The sequence below is a fragment of the Perca flavescens genome, chromosome 3 (assembly GCF_004354835.1).
Source record: "Perca flavescens isolate YP-PL-M2 chromosome 3, PFLA_1.0, whole genome shotgun sequence".
NCBI classification, from domain to species: Eukaryota; Metazoa; Chordata; class Actinopteri; order Perciformes; family Percidae; genus Perca; species Perca flavescens.
The window spans coordinates 17,935,702-17,954,868 of NC_041333.1; the positions used below are offsets into that span (position 1 = coordinate 17,935,702).

The window sequence follows — 19,167 nt, forward strand, 5'->3', positions numbered from 1 at the left end:
TAACTTTATCATGGACTAACACAACAGTTGACATTATAAATGACCACGGTAACTGTGAGTGGCGTCAGTGAGCAGAGAAATCCAACGGCAAATATAACAAAGTATATCATCTACGTCTTGTGCAACTTTTGATCAACCTAAATGCTTTAATGACAGTTAAAGCACCACTGATCTAACCTGTAGACTCCAACAGTTTCCTTAGAAGTGGCCTTGAGCTGTTTGAATCTCACAGCCAGTGGTAGCTCCATGGAGGCACGCCTGCAACAACAGCATGAAAAAGAAATGTTGTCTTCTGAGACCATTATGACACAATTATATTTTAGATAAGATGAGATGATCCTACATTGATCCCTAGAGGGGAATTCAGGTGTTGTAGCAGCACATAGACATCGTATTTACCCAGAAAAAATAACAGGGATTTTGTGTGTTGAAACTGACCTGGCAGTCCTGAGCTGCCCTTCGTCATCATCGTCTTCTTGCGGCTTGTACTCAGGAGGCTGGCGGTGTTTTGAGGCCAAGAAATTGAACATGTCAAATACAGACCTCCTGGAAGGCAAACACATGGAATAGACAGCAGTCAGAAACACAAACACACAAGATGAAACTTAGATCAAAACCAATTTTCTAATAAATAAGGAGTTTTAAAGTTAGAAAGAAGGTTCCTGGTTGACCTATTGTCTAATGAATCATTATCCAAACACACAGTTGTCTTTGGGTGGTGTTCATATTTCATGCATTGTTTATTACCAGTGTATACAATACACAGTAATATACACTTTGCTGCAATAGGCTCTGGCATAACAGCCTGCTCTCCCTTTATCCAGGGCCTGTGATCAATCAATCAACTGTTATTTAAAGTGTAAAATCACCATTCAACATGGTCTCAGTGCACTTTACAATCAAAGAAACACAGAAATAACAGACAGCAACAAAACAATTGAACGCCATTAAAGCAGTAATTATAAACAATCCAAAACCAGCAACATAAGAGAATAAGTGAAAAAAGCTTGTTTGTGCAGGACGCAGAAAGGATGGTGTGTTATGGTTGGCTATAGTATGAGTAGAGGTGGGTTTTCAATCTAGATTTAAAAATGTCAACTGAGTGAGCTTCTTTAACATGTAGTGGGAGGCCATTCCAAAGATGAGGGGCACGGTAGGAGAATATATATGTGTGTGTGTGTGTGTGTGTGTGTGTGATCGTAACCTGTGGGATATCTCTGCACGAGCCGACCCGTGGGGGTTGATGGGAGGTTCATCGGTTTCCTCTGGTTTATGGAAGCGGAAACGGTAGCTCCGACAATGTCTGGAGCCGTAAAGCTGCTCGAGCAGGAAGACCACTGCCTCGTGGACGACTCCCAGCATCCTCAATCCATTCACACCTGGGGGGGGGGGGTTGAACACGTGTCCACAATTGATTTTCTATATACAACCACATATTTGTTTTGTGATGTAGTCAGAGTGATGCCTCACCTTCAAAAGAGAGCTCTTTGAGTCGTGCATTGGAGCGTGCCTCTTGCACCTTATCAGTCAGGGATTTCCAAGCCTCTGTGAAGGGACAGGCAGTTAGGACACAACAGCTCAGTGTTTCAATGTTTCAAACACAGCAACAGCACTTATTCTAATCTTTTTTTTTTTTTAAATCAACTTTATACGAGTACATGTATAGTATATATGTGAAACCACCTTCGATACTCTCACAGCGGATGTGGAAGCCGTCCTCGCTGCAGATTTCAAAGATGATGCCCTTCTTGGGTTTGCTATCCAGGCCGGTATCCCTGCTGTTGCCGTCTTGGTCGGGTGGTGAAGCCACAGGAAGAGACCCTGCTCCCCCAGCTGCAGATGATATGTCTTTCCCCACTACCTTCCCCGGTAACACAGGACCATCAGATGTCTTCTTTTTACCAAGCACACTGAAAAAGATTTGAGCCAAGCATTAGAACACTTTTTTTTTTATATATATTCAGTATGAAAATGGGAACCTAGCATGGATGAGTCCATACCTCTTGTTGGTTGCCTTGTCTGCGGGCTTGCCTGTATCCATGGGTTCAGGGGGGCTCAGCTCTTTGGAACTGCTCGCAAAGAAGAGAGGTTCAAAATTAGAATATATTTTATGCAAAGTACTTTAGTGAACAATTGGGAGTTAAAGATTCAGTCAAGGTAAGATATTTCACTTCTTTGTACCGGAACCTAACTTAAACTAGTACACATCATTTTGTACAAATAATCTGTTTTCTTAAGAATTAAGCATACACCCACAATTCAATTTTTGCATTCACAAGTAATCTCATCACAGTGACCATGGAATTGTGATGTGTACACATGAGATTAAGAATAGACTAGGGGACCACATCATAAAGATTGTATCTCTTCTTTGAATGTTATGAAGAAATTAAAGAAAAAGGTTATTGCTAATTTTTCCCATGTATGTGTGTCATTAGGAATAAACTGAAAACATACAGCAGCCAAAATAATAACTCTCACCTTTGGTTTGAGTGATGTCGTCCTGCAGGGTTGCTTAGATGCTCCTCTGCCTGAGAGGCCTTGAGCTTTTTCACGCTGGTTATATCTGAACTCTGCCTGCTCCTCTTTGTTTTCTGTTTTCCTTTTTCTGCTCCTAAAGTGGTGGAGTTAGGCGGCCTTTGTTCTGATGATCTGGAGATGGGAGTTGTTCTCCTGCTCTGGGAGTGTGCGGAGGTTTGTGTTTGGCTGAACACTCCAACAACACGTCCCTTGGCAGAGCTTAGAGAGGTGGCCAAAGTAACAGTGGTGTTTGGACTGGAGTCCATGGTCTGGGCTCTGTTTATAGGCTGAGACTGGTGCTGTAAGTGGACATTACTAACTTCAGTCTCTCCTTGCTGGTTGACAGCCATGCTGAAAGTCTGTTGGGAGGGCAGGACGCAGATGCTGCTGGCAATAGATGTCTGCACAGAGGAGCTGAGCTGTGACATCAGAGGAGCCCCTGCCGATTGAAGGACCATTGGCTGATCTGACAGGCCCAGGCCATGTGGACTTGCTTTGAACAGGAGGTTGCTAATTGGCCCCGTGATCTCAGCAGAGCTGAGGACAGGGGTGGAGAGGGAGACTGATCCTGGTGCAAGAAGGCCAGCAGCACCACTAGGGGGCACAGACACAACATTCAGCACTGACTGACTGGGGTTGAGACCAGAGACTGTGCAAGGTATTAGGTGAGTGGAGGAATCATGGCCCAGGATACCAGGCTGGGCAGTACCGGGAATCCTCTGCTGAAGGAGGGTAGAGGGATTCAAGTACATAACCCCACCCGATTTTGGTCTCTTGATAATATTTGGGACCTTGCGCTGAGAAGTAGTGATGGTGCTTAAGTGACCAGGGATGCCAGCAGTAATCTGAGGGGAAGACAGGTTGATTAGGGTCATGTTGGGAGGGCCCATCTCAGACGGGGCCAGAGTAGGCTGGCTACGGGAGCGGGCAAGCTTTTTGCTTTTTCTTGGCTGAAGACGAGAGATAGGCCTCTTCTTGCCGTGAGCAGAGGCCAGTACAGTCGGGGAAGAAGTGAGGGAGGAGGGACTGGACACTATGGCAACACTGTGACCCAGCTCGTGCGGCCGACCAGCCTCTGAGACCAGAATCTGGGGCTGGTCGTGGGGCAACCCAATGAGAAGCCCTGAGGTGGTGCTGGGGATTCCCGTCTGGAAGCCCGTCTGTGTGGCTCCTGTAAAGGTGTGAATCTGGGAGGGGTGAGGCATGGTGCCCAGGACTTTGCCACCAGCAGGAAATATTGGCTGGGCTGTGGATAAAGCAGTATTCAACCCTGTGGTAAGTGTCATGGAGCTCAGCACTGCTGAAGAGCTAGTGTCAATTACTCCTGTGGCACTAATTTTTTGGGCGACACCATTAGGGACAGTCTGAAGAACGTAGAAAGGCTGGAACTGCTGATTGACCAAGATGAGCTTGTCAGGGCCTGGTTTGATGACTGCTGGGCTGGAAACCTGAGCCTGGGATGCTCCTGGGCCAGGAACGGGACTGGGGCTGCCTGCAGCTGCAGCTGATGCTGGGAGGTACTTCTGACCCTGAAGAGGCAGGGAGGGTGAACTTGGCAAACCAGGGGTACCAGAGCTCCTGGGAACATCCTGGTTACCTGGAGGTTCAACTACCTGGCCAATGTCAGGGCTGGAAATAAACTGCTCAGGAGTCATGTGACCCTCTGTGACCTGTGTGTCTCTGTTGGTAGCATCATGCTGATTCTCCGATGGTGACACACCCGGCCCTGCTCTTTTCTTGTCCCCACTCTTTTCTCCGCGGATTGACTCGGGGTCAGAGGTCAAGCCCAGCATAGTGCGCTCTGAGGTATCGGAGATAAGACTCCCAGCAGCGTGGTTCTGACTGGTGTTGACAGAAGGGCTGCGTGTAGTCAGGACAGAGAGGTCAGAAGGCAGCTCCAAAGGAAGATATGGCTCCTCTACAGATATGGAGCTATTCACACTACTTTCCACCACGCCTCCACTCTCAGCACTTGGCAGCTGCTGGGAAAAGTCATCAAATAGAATGTCTTTGGGGCGGTTGACATCCACTCCAACGTAGCCCTCGTCCAGGAGCAGCTCTGAGGAGGACGGCTCAGACTGCTGACCCAGAGCCTGCATTGACATGGAAGGTGTGTTGAGGACAAACTCCATGATATCTGATGGCAAAATGTTACCACAGTCATCACTGTTGTTGTTGTCAGAGTCTGATTTAAGCAGGTCGGTGCTGAGGGACAGTTGGGCCTCGAGAGGATCCTGACCCTGACTCTGCGGCTGGGACTTGACCCCGCCTCCTAGAGGAAGACAGTTTTCTTTCTGGTTCTTTCTGCCTTCTCGCGTGTTGCCGCTGACAGCTCCACCGCTGTTGTCGGCCTCCTTGGTAGAGTCATGGGAATCAGGTTTCTCAGTGTGCCGTTCTCTGCCCCTTCTCTTAGGAGCGCTCTTATGTGGTGTGGAAGAAGAGGTCGCTGTAGTGGTGGTGGTGGTGCTGGTGGTGCAGATGCTGGTATCGCTCTCTGAGCCATCATCAATGCCATCGAGCTGGCCAATATGCTGCTTGCCTAGGGTCCTGTGAAACGCAGCAAAGACAGATTATTAGAGATAAACAACTCTAGCAAGAAAAAAAAATTCTAGACAATTATTTTATCAATTTATAGTGTGTACTTACAGAGAACTCAGCATGTCCTCTTCAGCTTTTCCTTGAGCCCTCTGCTGTTGCTGCTCCTCGTCTTTTAGAAAGCGCTGAAGCTGAGATCCCCTTCCCAGACACTGATCTAACCCTTCTATAGATGGTAGGCCCTCACTAGGGTTAATTATTGTTCGAGTGAAGTTGTAGTAGTAAGGGTCTTTACCCCTCATTCCACTGTCTTCATCATCTCCACTGTCCCCTGACGAAGAAGAGGTGCTCATATCGTCTGCTCCATCCACCTGCCCCTCAGCTGACTTCTTGCGACCACCGGTCCGCCTCTTAACCACGGGCCCAGCTCCGTCCCCGCTGCCGTAGAAGGGAAGGTCCTCTTCGCCGTACGAGCGAACCCCGTAGAAAGGCGTGAGACCGAAAAACATGTTGGAGCGTGCGCGGGCACTGCGCCGAGGGTAGCGACGCTTGGCAGACCCTGACCCGTCACTGTCATCCTCGTGATGTTTATCATCCATGCCTCTGTCGTGGTCATCTTCTGGGCCATCACCCTCATCCTCTGTGCCTTGAGTGAGGAGGCTGTGGTGGTCCCGGAGCTCACTGTGTAAGTGCTCCTTGCGCAAATCGTCGTCCTCTGTCTGAGTCTGGGTGTCAGATTCAGAACTGTCACTGCTGCTGGCAGAGGGTGAGGAGAAGAGAGCGGAGCGGGCAGAGCGACGAGTCCCCTGGGCGGCAGGAGAGACAGTGGAGGTAGTGGTCGTGGGACAGGAGGAAGAAATACCACCAACAGCGCTGGTCCCATTAGGGTCAGTCTTGATATCAGTCTTCAGTGGAGTTACGGTAGGGGGTTTAACTGATCTCTTTTTCTCTCGCGAGGACAACGACAGCTGGTTAGTTGTCGGTTTGGTGTGAGACTGGGAAGAGGTCTTCACTCCTTTTTCTGGAGGCAAACCACCCTGCTGCAGCTGCTGTAAGCTGTCCAGACTGGAGCTGCTCTTCCTCTCAGGACAGGAGTAATTTTCTCTGCTCTTTGAGGATGACCTGTCCCCTGCCTGGTTCTCAGGCTTCTCCCCCTGAGCCTTCCCATGGGCTTTGGTGCTGTTTCCAAGCACTGGAGCTTTGCTATTGCTGCTGTTGTGAGAGCCTGGGTTTGTAGCGTGTGCATTGGTGCTTCCAGTAGCCTTAGTATTATTGTTGAGAAGAGGAATTTTGTTGTTGCTGTTGCTGTTTTGGAGAGTCTTTTCTCTTTCACGGTCTTTGGACACCTCTCTGTTGCCTGCCGTCTTAACTTTGGGTTGTTTGTCTTTGGCAGCTGAGGCTGCAGCTGGGGAGGCCAGGTGCATGGAGCCTCGCTTGACAACTTCATCTTCTGCTGGCGTCCTCGACGGCCACACAGGCTTCATAACTGCTGCTGTGGCTGGACCTGATGAGTAATCGTTTGATTTCCGTGAATTGGACTTCTGAAATGGAGACTGCGGGGAGCCAGATTTCGCAACAACAGAGTCCTTATGGAGTGAACCCGGCATTACATTTCCAGTGCCACTACTACTCTCTTTCCCTGAGCTGGGCTTTTCCTTAGACTGGGTGATGGAAGAGGTGGGGGTGGCCCGGTGACGAGGCAACAAACTTGCAGAAACATCCTGGTCTTTGCCTCCGTGTTTCCCTTGCTTGTCTGTTTGCTTGGTGCTTCCACCTCTCTGCTGACCAGTGAGAACAGCAGTGCCCACAGGAGGGGAAGACTGGCCAGAGCCTGCAGGTGCCAATCTGGGGCTCTTACTATCACCTCCAGCCTGTTTGGACTGACTGCCAGGGTTATTATCTTTCCCTGAGCCAGAGTCTTTGTTTTTCTCTGTGCTTCTATAACTGGAATCTCTAGAGGGAGGTCGACCCTTGTCAGAGTCTCTGCTAGACGGTCTGTCTTTACCTTGGCCTGAGTCTTTTCCTGTTTCCCTGCTGTGTTGTCTATGCTTCTCAGAGTCCCTTAGCCCTGCATCTCTACTGAGAGACCTAGCCTTTTCCATGTCCTTATAGCTGGGATCTCTGGAGGATGATTTGCTTTTATCTGTTTCTCTATTGCTTGAATCTTTGCTTGCCTGTCTCCTCTTCTCAGAGTCTCTGTTTACTTGTCTCCCCTTTTCTGAATCTCTTAAGGGATCTCTACTGGGAGGTCGTCCCCTCTCAGAATCTTTCAGACCTGAGTCTTTACTCAACAGCCTCCTCTTTTCTGGCTCTTTGGCTGGTATTCCACCCTTGTCAGAGTCTTTTTGCCCAAGTTCTCTGGATGATCTATTCTTATCAGAATCCTTAGGAGCTAAGTCTTGACTTGACCCCTTCCCTTTGTCTGCATCTCTCAACCCGTGGTCTCTGGATGGCTGCTGTCTGTTTCTGTCTGTGGAGAACAGTCTACCTCTTTCATCATCTCTCTGGACTGGACTCTTTGCTGACTCTTTGCTGAGGTGTTTGGACTTTTCGGGGTCTCTGGCAGGGGAGGGAATGAGGGGAGGGGGTGATGTAAGGGGTCTTGACACAATCTGAAGTGGGAAGGTCACCCCTCTCTGTCTGTTGAGCTGGTGGGGAGGAGGAGAGAGAGAAGGGGAGCTGTGGCGACGCGAGTCAATATTCCGCATGCTGGGGTTCACCATGGAGTCTCCTACTGTCACAATCTCATGGCTTTGGGGATGCGAGGTACCTCCTACAAAATAAAAGAAATAGAAATTGAAATGAAGAGTGATTTAAAATTAATTTCTACAAAGAAATTTCAAATATATTTATTTCAAATAAATTGTTCTAAAAAAAAAAAGAAAAAAAAATGTATGCATATTTATACCAGGAGAGGGCATGGGCCTGGGCCCTAGTAAGCGCTGACAAGGGGGGTAGCTGGGGTGTCGATTTCTGGTGTAAACCCTGAGCTTGGGGGTGTTGGTGGGGGAAAGGGTGTCAGAGCGCCTTGGGGATTCAAATGGATCTGGAAAGTCTAGGTATGTAATTGACACAAAACACAGCTTAGTTTTCACACATATAGTCCCAAATATGGTACCTACTGTAACACATTGAAACGTGAACTATGTTAAGTCTGTAGTTTACCTGCTATTGGAGGTGGGCTGTGTGCTATAGTGCGATTCTCCTCAGGAGCCATCATGTTTTTCAGGTCAGACTCTACCACTGGAGGGTGACAAACTAGGATCCTACAGGTGTACACACAACGCTTACGAGCATCCAAAGTACTCCAGTATACCCTTGAACACCTTGGAGAGAAGAGAATTTATTCAGTTTGCAATTTCCTCTAGCAGATATACTTTAATTGAAGGGGGAATAATAATGGTAGCACTAAAATAGTTAGAGAACACTCTCAGATTATGAAAAAGTAAATAAATAAATAAAAACAACAACAAAGAAAACTTACTGGTATCCTACAGGGAAGAGTTTGCGTTTACAGTCTGAGAGTTCAGTCAGTATCCCCAAACAGTCAATGGTCATGGAGCCTGCAATGATGATGTTTAAAATCAGCATTCAAGAGACACTGGGAGTAAATCACAGAAATGGAAGTTTTTGCACCAACATTTACCAGCGATCGACCTACCTATCATCATGTGGACATTTTCAGGCTCCAGTCCTGCCAGCCACTTCCTCCTGAGACTAATGCCCTCCCGGTCCACCAGGATCCTGCGGGTCACCTCAAACTCGGACACCACCTGGAGAAAAAAAAAAAAAAAAAAAAAAAAAACAGGAAAGGTCAAGATAAAATCAAGAATATCAAGTCACAGTTCCTGAACTGGCATGGTTGATCTATAAAAGAGACATACACAAGATTTACTCACTAGGTTTTAAATACTTGAACCTACTTTTCAAATGGCTGCCATCTAACTGTACTAATGAGCTTTTAATTACATAGTAAATAATGAGATTTTCTTACTTCTCCCTTGATGAGGTCCCTGTGCTTTGGACAATAGACTTTCTTGTCCTCCAGGAAGACGCAGTGGGACTGGCGGGCGCACATGAAGTGATAGTTGCTGGTGCAAGAGGTGAGGCAGCAGCCAACTGTGGCCCCTGGCTTTTGACACTTCTCACAGCGCTGAATACAAAGTACAAAAAGTTGTAAATGTCTGTCCAAATAAATAAACACTGAAAATAGAGTGGGAACCTGTGATGGACAAGGTGTCTTACCAGCTGTTTTCCCCTGAGAACAGCCATGTGAACATTCTTCAGAGAGCTGTCGTCGTCTTCAAAAACCTCAGCAGACCACAGGGCGCAGTTTACATGGGTCCACTCATTCTGACCGATGTACAACAGCCTGCCACTCTCCTGAAACAAACAGACATGTTATACAAGAGACAAAAAGTCATTATTATGTGTGTTAAAGAGAGTCCAAGCAGATTCCTGACTCACATTAGTGTTCTCGTCACCATACTTCAGACACAGAACACATTGCCTGTTATCACTAACGCCTGGCGGAGGAGGGAGCTCTTGGCTGTCTTCACGATCTGAAGAGAATCATTTATAAAAACAAAAAACAAAACAAAAAACAGTAAGTCACAAGATGTGCGGAAAACAGTGTGCATGTAAAAATGTGTACATATATCTGCAGATTGCCTTACCGGGTAGGAGTGGATGTGGTGGGGGTAGAGCTGGAGGGAGAGAAGGGGGGGAGGCTGGAGAATCTGGTTCACCAGGGGTCTTGGGCCGAGGAGCTGGGATGATCTTTTTCATGAGGTGGGGGAGCTCAGCGCGGGAAAGCTCCTGTCTCTCCTGCCACTGGGCGTAGTTGTGGTCCAGGGATGGAGGCAGCACGGCATTCGGAAGAAGCCCACTGCTGGGAGACAACAAACCCAAAGAACTTCAAAATAGCCACACAAGTAATTATGTGGGTTTACAACTTCAGTAGAGCCTAATGACATAAATAAAAAGTCTTCAGGAACACACTTCAGGGTAAGTCTGTGTGATGGGGATTGTTTTCACATCATTCAACACCCATCACCTGGCAAACCTGAGATTAATAGATAGGCAGCTTCAGTTGCGTAGGATCGGGTTTACCCTAAATAAAAAGTCAAAGGTCTTTGAGATCATTATTGATCTTGACGATGTGTATCTTGAGATTTTGAAGAAAGTTACCTTTTTGCACAAGAAGATATACAAAGTTAAGATTATGTTGTAGCTAAAGAATATTACCTAAAATGGCATGAAGTGTGACTGAATGAAATCTTGACACATAACACCATTGTTTCATTGTTAGGCTGTACAACAGCAGATCTCTTGGTTTGAGCTACTCAATTAAACTCAATCAGACTGAGATGATGCAAATATATATTCTTAGGTCAGAATGAATGGACATTATGTATTGTGTAATGAGTTTTAAATGTGATGTTTACTGTATATTTTAATAACAGAGGTGAAATCGATATAAAAAGGCTGCTGTCTTTATGCAAGATAATGTATTTTCTACCATCACCACAAATGGGAAAATATCCCACAGGCAGTCACCTATTAAAGAAAAAAAAGATGATGCTTGAGATATGTTGGAAAGCACTGGAAGAGTGTTTAATCCCTCAAAACTATCATACAGATTTTGTGCATTGCTGTGAGCATTTCAGGATTCCCCCAAAAAAAAGATATAAAAAGTCCTCTAAGTAGTACGTGAGGAGTAATAAATGATCAAATGAAAGGAGCTTTGCTAAGTAAAGTGTTGCCAAGTCAAGCCACGCTGGCCATTTGGTGTGATGTGTCAAGTATCATACTAATAAGACAGCAGAGGCAACTAAACAGGCATCCATTCAATGATGGCCACAGGATCCACTGGATGGATCATTGACTGTCTGGGCTGGAGCACTGGTACATAACACAACAGACCAAACTGACAAGTAGACCACAATTAGACCACAAATATGTATCAAAGAGCCTTCAAGTGAAATGTGACCCTGTTACGGTTTGCCTCCCACAATGCCTGGAGGATAGGCAGAGTAAATGGTCTGGGAAAGCTGATATCTAAATATAAGCGAGCGAGTGACTGAGCGAATTAGTGAATGAGTGTGTGTGTGTAAAAATTCCAATATGCAGAGCAGTAAAACCATACCATTCTTTTACATATTGAAAAGTTCACATAGCGACAGAGTCTATGAGCTTTGAGGTATTCCTTCTAATAATAACAAATGATAAACCTGTCATCTCTGTAAACAGCATCAATTATTCAATATGATAATTTCATTATTAATCACTGATGTGAAGGTATGGTGCGCTCATCAATAGTGCTGCTGTCCTCCCTAAATAAGTTTGAAGTAACTTCTCTCATTCTTAGACAAACTGAACTAACTACAGCTAAGGGGAGATGATTTCATTGATCCTGTATTTACAATCAAGTCAGCACATATATATAGATGTTGACTTTATCTTTTCAGTAGATATTTTAATAACTACATCAATTAGTGTTGTTCTGTGTGTAATTCCCGGCTCACATTCACCACTAAAATGTCCAGCGGGCTCATTAAACAAGAGAAACTGTGGAATCAATAAAATCAATAAAACTGGTACCTTTAATCACAGTAATGGTTGTTATGAGATGGGGCATGTTGAAATGAAAACAACTTTAATCTTCTCCACTCAGTCCCTAATTTCTTAAATTGTGAAAAGAGTCTCTTTTGGCTTTTGATGTCATGGCTGAGAAAGCGTTTTAGTGGCAATTCCCAAAACTGAACATCACACAAAATTGTAGATTTCTTTAACCACTCAAAAAGATAAAGTGACGAACATATGAAATCCTGATCTCCCATCACTCATTTTAATCAAAGGCTGTTGTTACAGTCAGCCCACACATTTTATAAATATTAGTTCACTGCTTTCTGGTTTCTTCCTATATACAGATGATGGTGCAGATTCTCCCAGAGAAACCACATCTTACTTCTCATTTCAATAATTATAGACCTACAGTTCTTGAAAACTGCAGTTCTTCACCAAGCTTTTTGGACGGGTTCACGTTACAGGAGTATTACATTTGAATGTTCTTCTCTGTAATTACAAGCATAACTTGCACTACAAGTTTGGAAAATAACGGCACATCACACACACTTCACAATACTATTAAGACTGAGAGCCTGTTATGGATCGTTGCTTAAATATTGACTTTCGGACTTTGTTCATATCAGTTTGAGGTTTCATTTTATCTGAATGTTGTATACTGAACACCATGTACTGACTACGGTGCGATAGACACTCACTTGGCAGAGACTTTTTGCCTTTCCCAGAGCCGGGACTCTTTCACTTTAAACCACGGGAAGATTCGATCCATTTGCTGAAACAGAAAACATACGATGAAGTTTGCATATCAGCCAACCGAAGCACAGAACTGCATTTGGGGCGAGATTGTGGTTAGTGATAATGTAGCTTGACACGAGGGCCCTAGCTTGATGTAGAGCTGTAACAATTCCAAATTTTGCTGTACAATTAATTGTCTCAAAAATAATTGCGATTAACAATATAACTGTCTCTTTCAGTCCAGTTTAAAAAATGTGGTCATGTATTACTTTTGCAAACAAATTAAAAGTTTTGAATGAATTCCAGGATACATCTTTTGGTTATATCACTATATATGTGACCCAGATAATGTAATACCAAAAGTACACAGCCTATGAAGTAAACCACGCCTCCCTATTATCATAAAACATTGTATTATTTCTTAAATTAATATAAAACTGACAATTACCACCAACAGTCATAACCCTTAGAACCTTAGCTAATGTTGGCAATTAACTGCGGTTAAACAAAGAAATGGTGATTATGTAAAACAATTGCGATTAGACAATTATGTAATAATTGTTACATGCTCAGCTTGATGTTGCCATACCTTGACCAACATAATTAACCTATGCCTGCTGCAGGGGCACCCCAAACAGAGGATGTGCGTAAATCTGTGTGTGTCTCAAAAAAGTATGACGGAATTTAACTTGATAAACACATAAAAATGCTTGATATGACCCAAAATAGTAGAATTGTCCTACTGTCATTATGGAATTTGAGAATCCTTGTGAACTGCACTGTAATTCTGTTGTGTATTCAGTGGTGCTGACAGGACGGAAATGATCCAAAGTTGATTTGAGGTTCTTACCCGAATGAAGAAAGACTTGACCATGCTGTTGGCTTTCCTGCTCTCAGGTTGGCCACCGTCACTGTTGATGGCGGTCTGAATGATTCGTGTGATGTCATCACTAAACTCCAGCTGGGAGAGAATAAGGAACCCACCCACCCACACACACACACACACACACACACACACACACACACACACACACACACACACACACACACACACACACACACACACACACACACACACACACACACACACACACACACACACACACACAGACAAAGAATGATTGTTAAAACAGTAACGTGATGATGAACACTGGTGGAAAGGCCATAGCTGCCGTAGCTGTCTATGTTAATTTACCGTTATACAGCACAGGCCTGACCATGCATTCAAGAGACAAGGACACATACAATAGTTAAATCTACTAAAAAAAAATCAAATTGTTACTCATGTTCAGAAAATGTTTACCCATGGCTAACTTGCATATATCCCTCCGATCCTTTAATACATGTACAGTAAATATATACACACACATTAAGACATTTGACTGAAATATAGAGGCCAACACACACCTCTCATATGGTCTCATGAAACTGCACCAGGTCCAGTTTGTCAGATCAGCAGAGACACTGCTCGAAAGATAACGTACTTACCACTGAATTGTAGCGCCCGAGATCCATCTTTTTCTCAACAGAGTCCAGGTCTGGAGGGAAGTCACTCGGAGGGGTAGGGGCGACTTCTGTCAGGACTGGAGGATCTGGGCCCTCCGGGGAACGACGGGATGGAAGACTCTCCTCTGTCTCTGGGTTCAGCTCGGGAGGCTTCACCGCCTGCCCCAAAACCAGAGAGTTACGCTGAGTAAAGATCTCACCATTATGTTAATTTAGCTGTTGCTGCTTCAGCCGTTTGTAACAGAATATGTTTATAATTTCATGCGTGCGGCACTATAAAAAGATCAAATACACCACAACAAAAGGAATTAATGTAAATCATATCATACTGTAATTTCAAACACAGCAATTTGTACTGAAACCACCGAAGAAGAAGCAGCAGTATGTGCATCTAACCTGTCTGTAGCGTAACAGGTGTGAGGATGTGCGTGAGTTGAGCAGTGCAGTGAGGACATGGCGAACGCATCCCTGAAGCTCCCTCTCCAACGCCGTCCTCCACTCAGCCGGATGGCGTTCAGTACATTTGGTACACGTGTAGGCAACACTCTCTGGCAGCTTTGATAGAAGCTCGTACATTTCATCTGGGGGACAGCGAAAGATGACATTATTTCTCCCATTATCGTCTCTCATCAGCATGACAGCACTCACAGGACGGCCTGTCAGTCAGCAGCACAGACGCTGACGACTGACAGGACAAATGAAGTGCAACAAGTGCTGCTGAATATGAAATTCTGCACTCAGCTTATGAAGTACATAGAGTAGATTTGTGTTTTAATACCTGTCAAGTTCTCACACTTGGCATGCACCCAATGGTTGCAACGGCCACACTCCATCATCTTGCTGTCGTAGTCATCGTCATCATAGCACTTATCACACAGTGGGCAGAAGTTTCCTGAGAGAGAAGATGGAAATGGTACGCTATTAATGGCTGTCGCCTTCCTCAAGTTACTGATGAAGTCTTCAGAATACAGGTCCGATTCTTTTGTTTATTTAAATATTAGAGATGCACTGATTACAATTTTCTAGGCCGATTCCGATTGTCAATTTTCATTGAGTTAGGCCAGCCGATGCCGATTTTAGCCGATTCCGATTTCATTTTTTCTAACACACAAATATTTATTTTCTATCTTTTCTTTAATAAAACATTTTGCACAGAACATAGAAAATGTTTTGAACAGATAATGGATCACTATAAAATAGAACTATATAAATTACTCCTGGTGTGGGAAATTCATACACATCTGAAGTGCAATGTGCTTCTTTTCACATCCAATATCCAACTAAAAAAATGTGATTTTGGTTTTTGGTGTCGTCCCTCCACGCCCTACTTTTTCCTTGCAGGTGTTGCATATTGCAAACTTGTTACCTTCACACACGCTGAAGAATTTCCAAACAGCTGACATGTTGCAGGTTAATTCACAAGGTTCCCTACATGTACGTCAATAGCGCGGACACGCGCTTCACACCGCGAGCAAGTACGTGCGACACACGGCAAAAAAGTTGAGAGAAAGGAAAAAGAGACTGTGCTGTCGCGTCCGTGTGTGTCCTTGATAACTGTAACTCGTATAACTTATGTTGTCAGTTAATTGTAGCACTGACCGGCATGAAATCGGCATATGTCAGACTGACCTGCCGGTCACCGGTCACGGCCAAGCACGTGAAAACCGGCCAATTCCGGTCACCGGTCGGTCTATCGGTGCATCTCTATTAAATATTAGTGCTGTCAAACGATTAAAATATTTAATCGCAATTAATCGCATAAATGTCATAGTTAACTCGCAATTAATCGCACATTTTTATTTATTCTAAATGTCCCTTGATTTCTTTTTGTCCCATTATTTTTTCTCATTTTAATGTTCTTATCAACATGGAAAAGTGGATCGGCTTGCTTTGTGCAAATGTTTTTTTATTGATAACAACACTGGCATATACTGCAGTGTTTAATTTCACACTAACATTCTCACTGGGACCCATTTAGCTATGGCTGCAGTAAGTTTGTTCTTAGTTGTGGTATCCATGTGCTTCTGTCTGAAGTCATCCATTGTCGCCTGGCTTTGACGAGGGTGCAGAGAATTTGCATCAGCTGTGTGCTTGGCCATCAAGTGGTATTTCAGACTGGACGTGCTGCGATGATAGCTCAGTTCACAACGACAAAACACACAGATCACTTTGGTCTTGTCAATGGAACCATTTGGCAACTTTTTAAAAGTAAACTTTCCATTCAGAATCTTATTGGCATCCATTTTGGCGTCTCACGCTCGCCATCCACTCAAAACGTAATGTTAGCCTACTACTCACAAGCCCAAACAAGTGTGTACGGCATGCCTGTTGTTTAGTTTCCGGTCTAGCTAGATCTGGTGTGGTGTTGTAGTTTTTCTAACGTTACTAGTTGTTGCAACAGCATGTGAAAAAAACTACAAAGTTTGCTAGGCCATAAAGAATGTTAATCTTGCGATAAAAAAGGTTGACGCCGTTAAAATGGCTTTGCATTAACACTGTTAATAACGCGTTTAACTGACAGCACTATTAAATATTATTTTGGGGCTTTTATTTGACAGGATAACCAAGGACAGGAAAGGGGGGAGAGAGAGGGGGAACGACATGTAGCAAAGGGCCACAGGTCGGAATCTAACCCGAGCCACTGCGGTAAGGACTCGGAATCTAACCCGAGCCACTGCGGTAAGGACTGAGCCTTAGTATATGGGGCTCACACTCAACCAGGTGAGCTACCAGGGTGCCCTACAGGTCAGATTCTTAAGAAATCCTTAATTCTTTAATCTCAGAAAGAATACCAGTGGTGTATATGTTCTGACTCCTTAACTGTGAACAGCATTTTGGGCTCCACATGCTTGTCACTTGCCTTTAGCAAAGAGTTTGGCACAGTCATGACACATGGAGAAATCATGCGACCACTGGGCATCCCAGGACTTCCCAGGTTTAGTGGCTCCACAACTCTTACAACGTACACACTTGGTGCACACCTGAAAAGAAAAAAACCAATAAACAAGGTGGTGACTACATGGCAGAAATTTGCAATCAGTTGTGTAAAGAGCAGGAATGGTGTGAAAGTGACACTGAGAGGAGTAAAATGTTTTCATAGACGCCTGTGAGAGGGTCCCAATCAATCTATAGTAAGTAGCGCTGTTGTGAGAGGCTGGAAAAATGTGTGAACAAAAGGAGAGGTAAGAGAAAAATGTATGAGTGTAATGCTAAAGTTTGGTCAGACACTGGTGAAACTGTTATAATTACATAAAAGGTGAGAGGTTGAAGAGGAGTCTAAAGAAAGAGTGGTGTGTGTGTGTGTGTGTGTGTGTGTGTGTGTGTGTGTGTGTGTGTGTGAGTGCGTGCGTGCGTGTATCCATACCCAGACTCTCTTCTTCTTGGTGGGTCTGGTAGGGTGGTTGGGACCCAGGCACTCCGGGTGATAGCTGTTACGGCACTTATCGCACTCTAGCAGCTGCTGCTACAGTGACAGAGGCCAAAGGTGAGATGAGATTATTTAAATATCAAAACAGGCAACATATACATGTTAATGCCCAACAAACACAGTTCTGTTCACAGCAAATTAGATACAAATGTCACCTGCTTTTGACCTGTAATGGTAGTGTTTACCTTAGCCAATCAGCGTTGTTTTGAAATGACTGAAGAAACGAGATAGATCCAATGTTTTCAAAAGAGGATCAGTGAATCTAAAATGCTATGCAGAGATTTTAACTACATTGCTGCCACCAGTTTATCAAGGGGCACATTCATAGTGGGCTTCATGGATCACCCATGGACCATCGAACATCATTATCAAAGGCATTAGCTATAGTGTGAAATATTTTTGGCAGGTGTTGTAGACAGCCACTTCAGTCAAGTTTTTCCTGTGGCTTTGGGTCAACACAACTAGCTTTATAACACACACACAGAGCTGGGCGATATGGAGAAAATCAAATATCACAATATGTTTGACCAAATACCTCAATATTGATATTGCAGCAATTATGTAGGGTTGACTATTGGTGATTTCACAAAATATTAACACAATGAGATTTTTTTTATAAATAAACATCAGTAATGTGGATATAATGACTGAGTGGGTAAAGGCAAATAATAGAACAGCTAATAGTCTGGTAAGTTCAGAAAATGACATCACTACTGTAATGTAGCTTTTAAAATCAGGAAACTGATATATATATATATATATAAGGATATTTTGATCTCCAAAATATAAGACGATATCTAGCCTCATATATCAATATAATATCAGCATTTTCTTTTTCATTTGCAAACCTAGAGCCATACACACATACTAAGAATAAAAAGCCACGGACAAGGTAACAACTGTTTCATGAGACTTCCTCTCTATTTGTCTAGCAACAAAACTGTCCTTAAAGGTGCTCTTAGCGATGACGCGTTTTTCAGGCTAGGGGGGAGATGAGGAGGAGGGAGGGGCAAGCTAGCCTTATTTTGTTTGACAATACTTCGAACGTCAACAAGAAGTAACGTCACCCAACATCGCTTTGAGCACCTTTAATGTTTAAGATGCATTAAAGGTACCCTGTGGATTTTTTTGGCAACTAGTAGCGCTATGGAGCGATATTTTTTAAGTGTGGGTCCCTGTTTAGTTTGTTCTCGTCCATTTGTACAAGGGTGCACCTGCATCCGCATGCAGGTGACGCGATACACATTCCTGCCAATTGTTTCACGCTATTCCGATCTAATGGTGGCGGTAACGTGCCAATGCGTCAGCAAAGGCAGGGCCGAAGAAGAAGACTGCTTGCAAGTAAACGTCGATATAAACAATGCAGGCTTTAAATGTTTAAGAAAAATCCCCTTTGCAAATGTTTTTTGAGGAAGGGAATGCGCTCAACACGTTTTTAGGCCTCACGGACAAAGAAAATGTGTGAAAATGTTAGGTGAGTAATACTGAATGGAAACAGAAACTTTGAAACTTTACAGGGCACCTTTAAGTAGGATTTTTAAGATCATCTAGCACACATTTCTGTGAGATATTATGTATCTGCAGCAGCTTGAAATTCCAGTAGCCTCACCAGGAGCTGAAATTTCTGTCTCTCAGTGCCATGCACTGCTGTGGAATCGGAGTGCCAGAGACCTGCTGCTGTCGAGGCAGTTCTTCGGTCACAGATACAAGCCAATCAAAGAAATAAATGACGTAATGCCCGTTTAGGTAGAGATTTATTTCTAGTTGCCAGAAATCCATTTCTTAGCATTCAGATCATGTCCATACAAGGCTCACACCATGCACATTTTACACAGGACTTGAGTTAAATAATAAAA

The 19,167-nt window shown here is 44.2% G+C and overlaps 1 protein-coding gene across 4 annotated transcripts in view; it reads right to left on the bottom strand.

The window, feature by feature from the left end:
* kmt2a (lysine (K)-specific methyltransferase 2A) overlaps positions 1-19,167 on the bottom strand; it is a 42,960-nt gene that overhangs the window by 2,844 nt on the left and 20,949 nt on the right. For 2 of the 4 annotated variants that reach the window (XM_028569949.1, XM_028569934.1), the window contains exons 10-32: positions 17,249-17,344; positions 16,745-16,865; positions 14,663-14,776; positions 14,281-14,465; positions 13,867-14,043; positions 13,229-13,339; positions 12,342-12,415; positions 9,732-9,946; positions 9,523-9,617; positions 9,301-9,438; positions 9,050-9,208; positions 8,717-8,828; positions 8,540-8,618; positions 8,221-8,381; positions 7,964-8,110; positions 5,167-7,828; positions 2,482-5,067; positions 2,001-2,069; positions 1,684-1,910; positions 1,471-1,545; positions 1,205-1,379; positions 439-546; positions 178-258 (exon numbers count right to left, since the gene is read on the bottom strand). In XM_028569949.1, the coding sequence (XP_028425750.1) occupies positions 178-258; positions 439-546; positions 1,205-1,379; positions 1,471-1,545; positions 1,684-1,910; positions 2,001-2,069; positions 2,482-5,067; positions 5,167-7,828; positions 7,964-8,110; positions 8,221-8,381; positions 8,540-8,618; positions 8,717-8,828; positions 9,050-9,208; positions 9,301-9,438; positions 9,523-9,617; positions 9,732-9,946; positions 12,342-12,415; positions 13,229-13,339; positions 13,867-14,043; positions 14,281-14,465; positions 14,663-14,776; positions 16,745-16,865; positions 17,249-17,344 (7,967 nt within the window). Of the gene's footprint in view, positions 1-177; positions 259-438; positions 547-1,204; positions 1,380-1,470; positions 1,546-1,683; positions 1,911-2,000; positions 2,070-2,481; positions 5,068-5,166; positions 7,829-7,963; positions 8,111-8,220; positions 8,382-8,539; positions 8,619-8,716; positions 8,829-9,049; positions 9,209-9,300; positions 9,439-9,522; positions 9,618-9,731; positions 9,947-12,341; positions 12,416-13,228; positions 13,340-13,866; positions 14,044-14,280; positions 14,466-14,662; positions 14,777-16,744; positions 16,866-17,248; positions 17,348-19,167 lie in introns of all 4 variants that reach the window. The other 2 variants (XM_028569942.1, XM_028569924.1) reach the window with 1 other exon arrangement.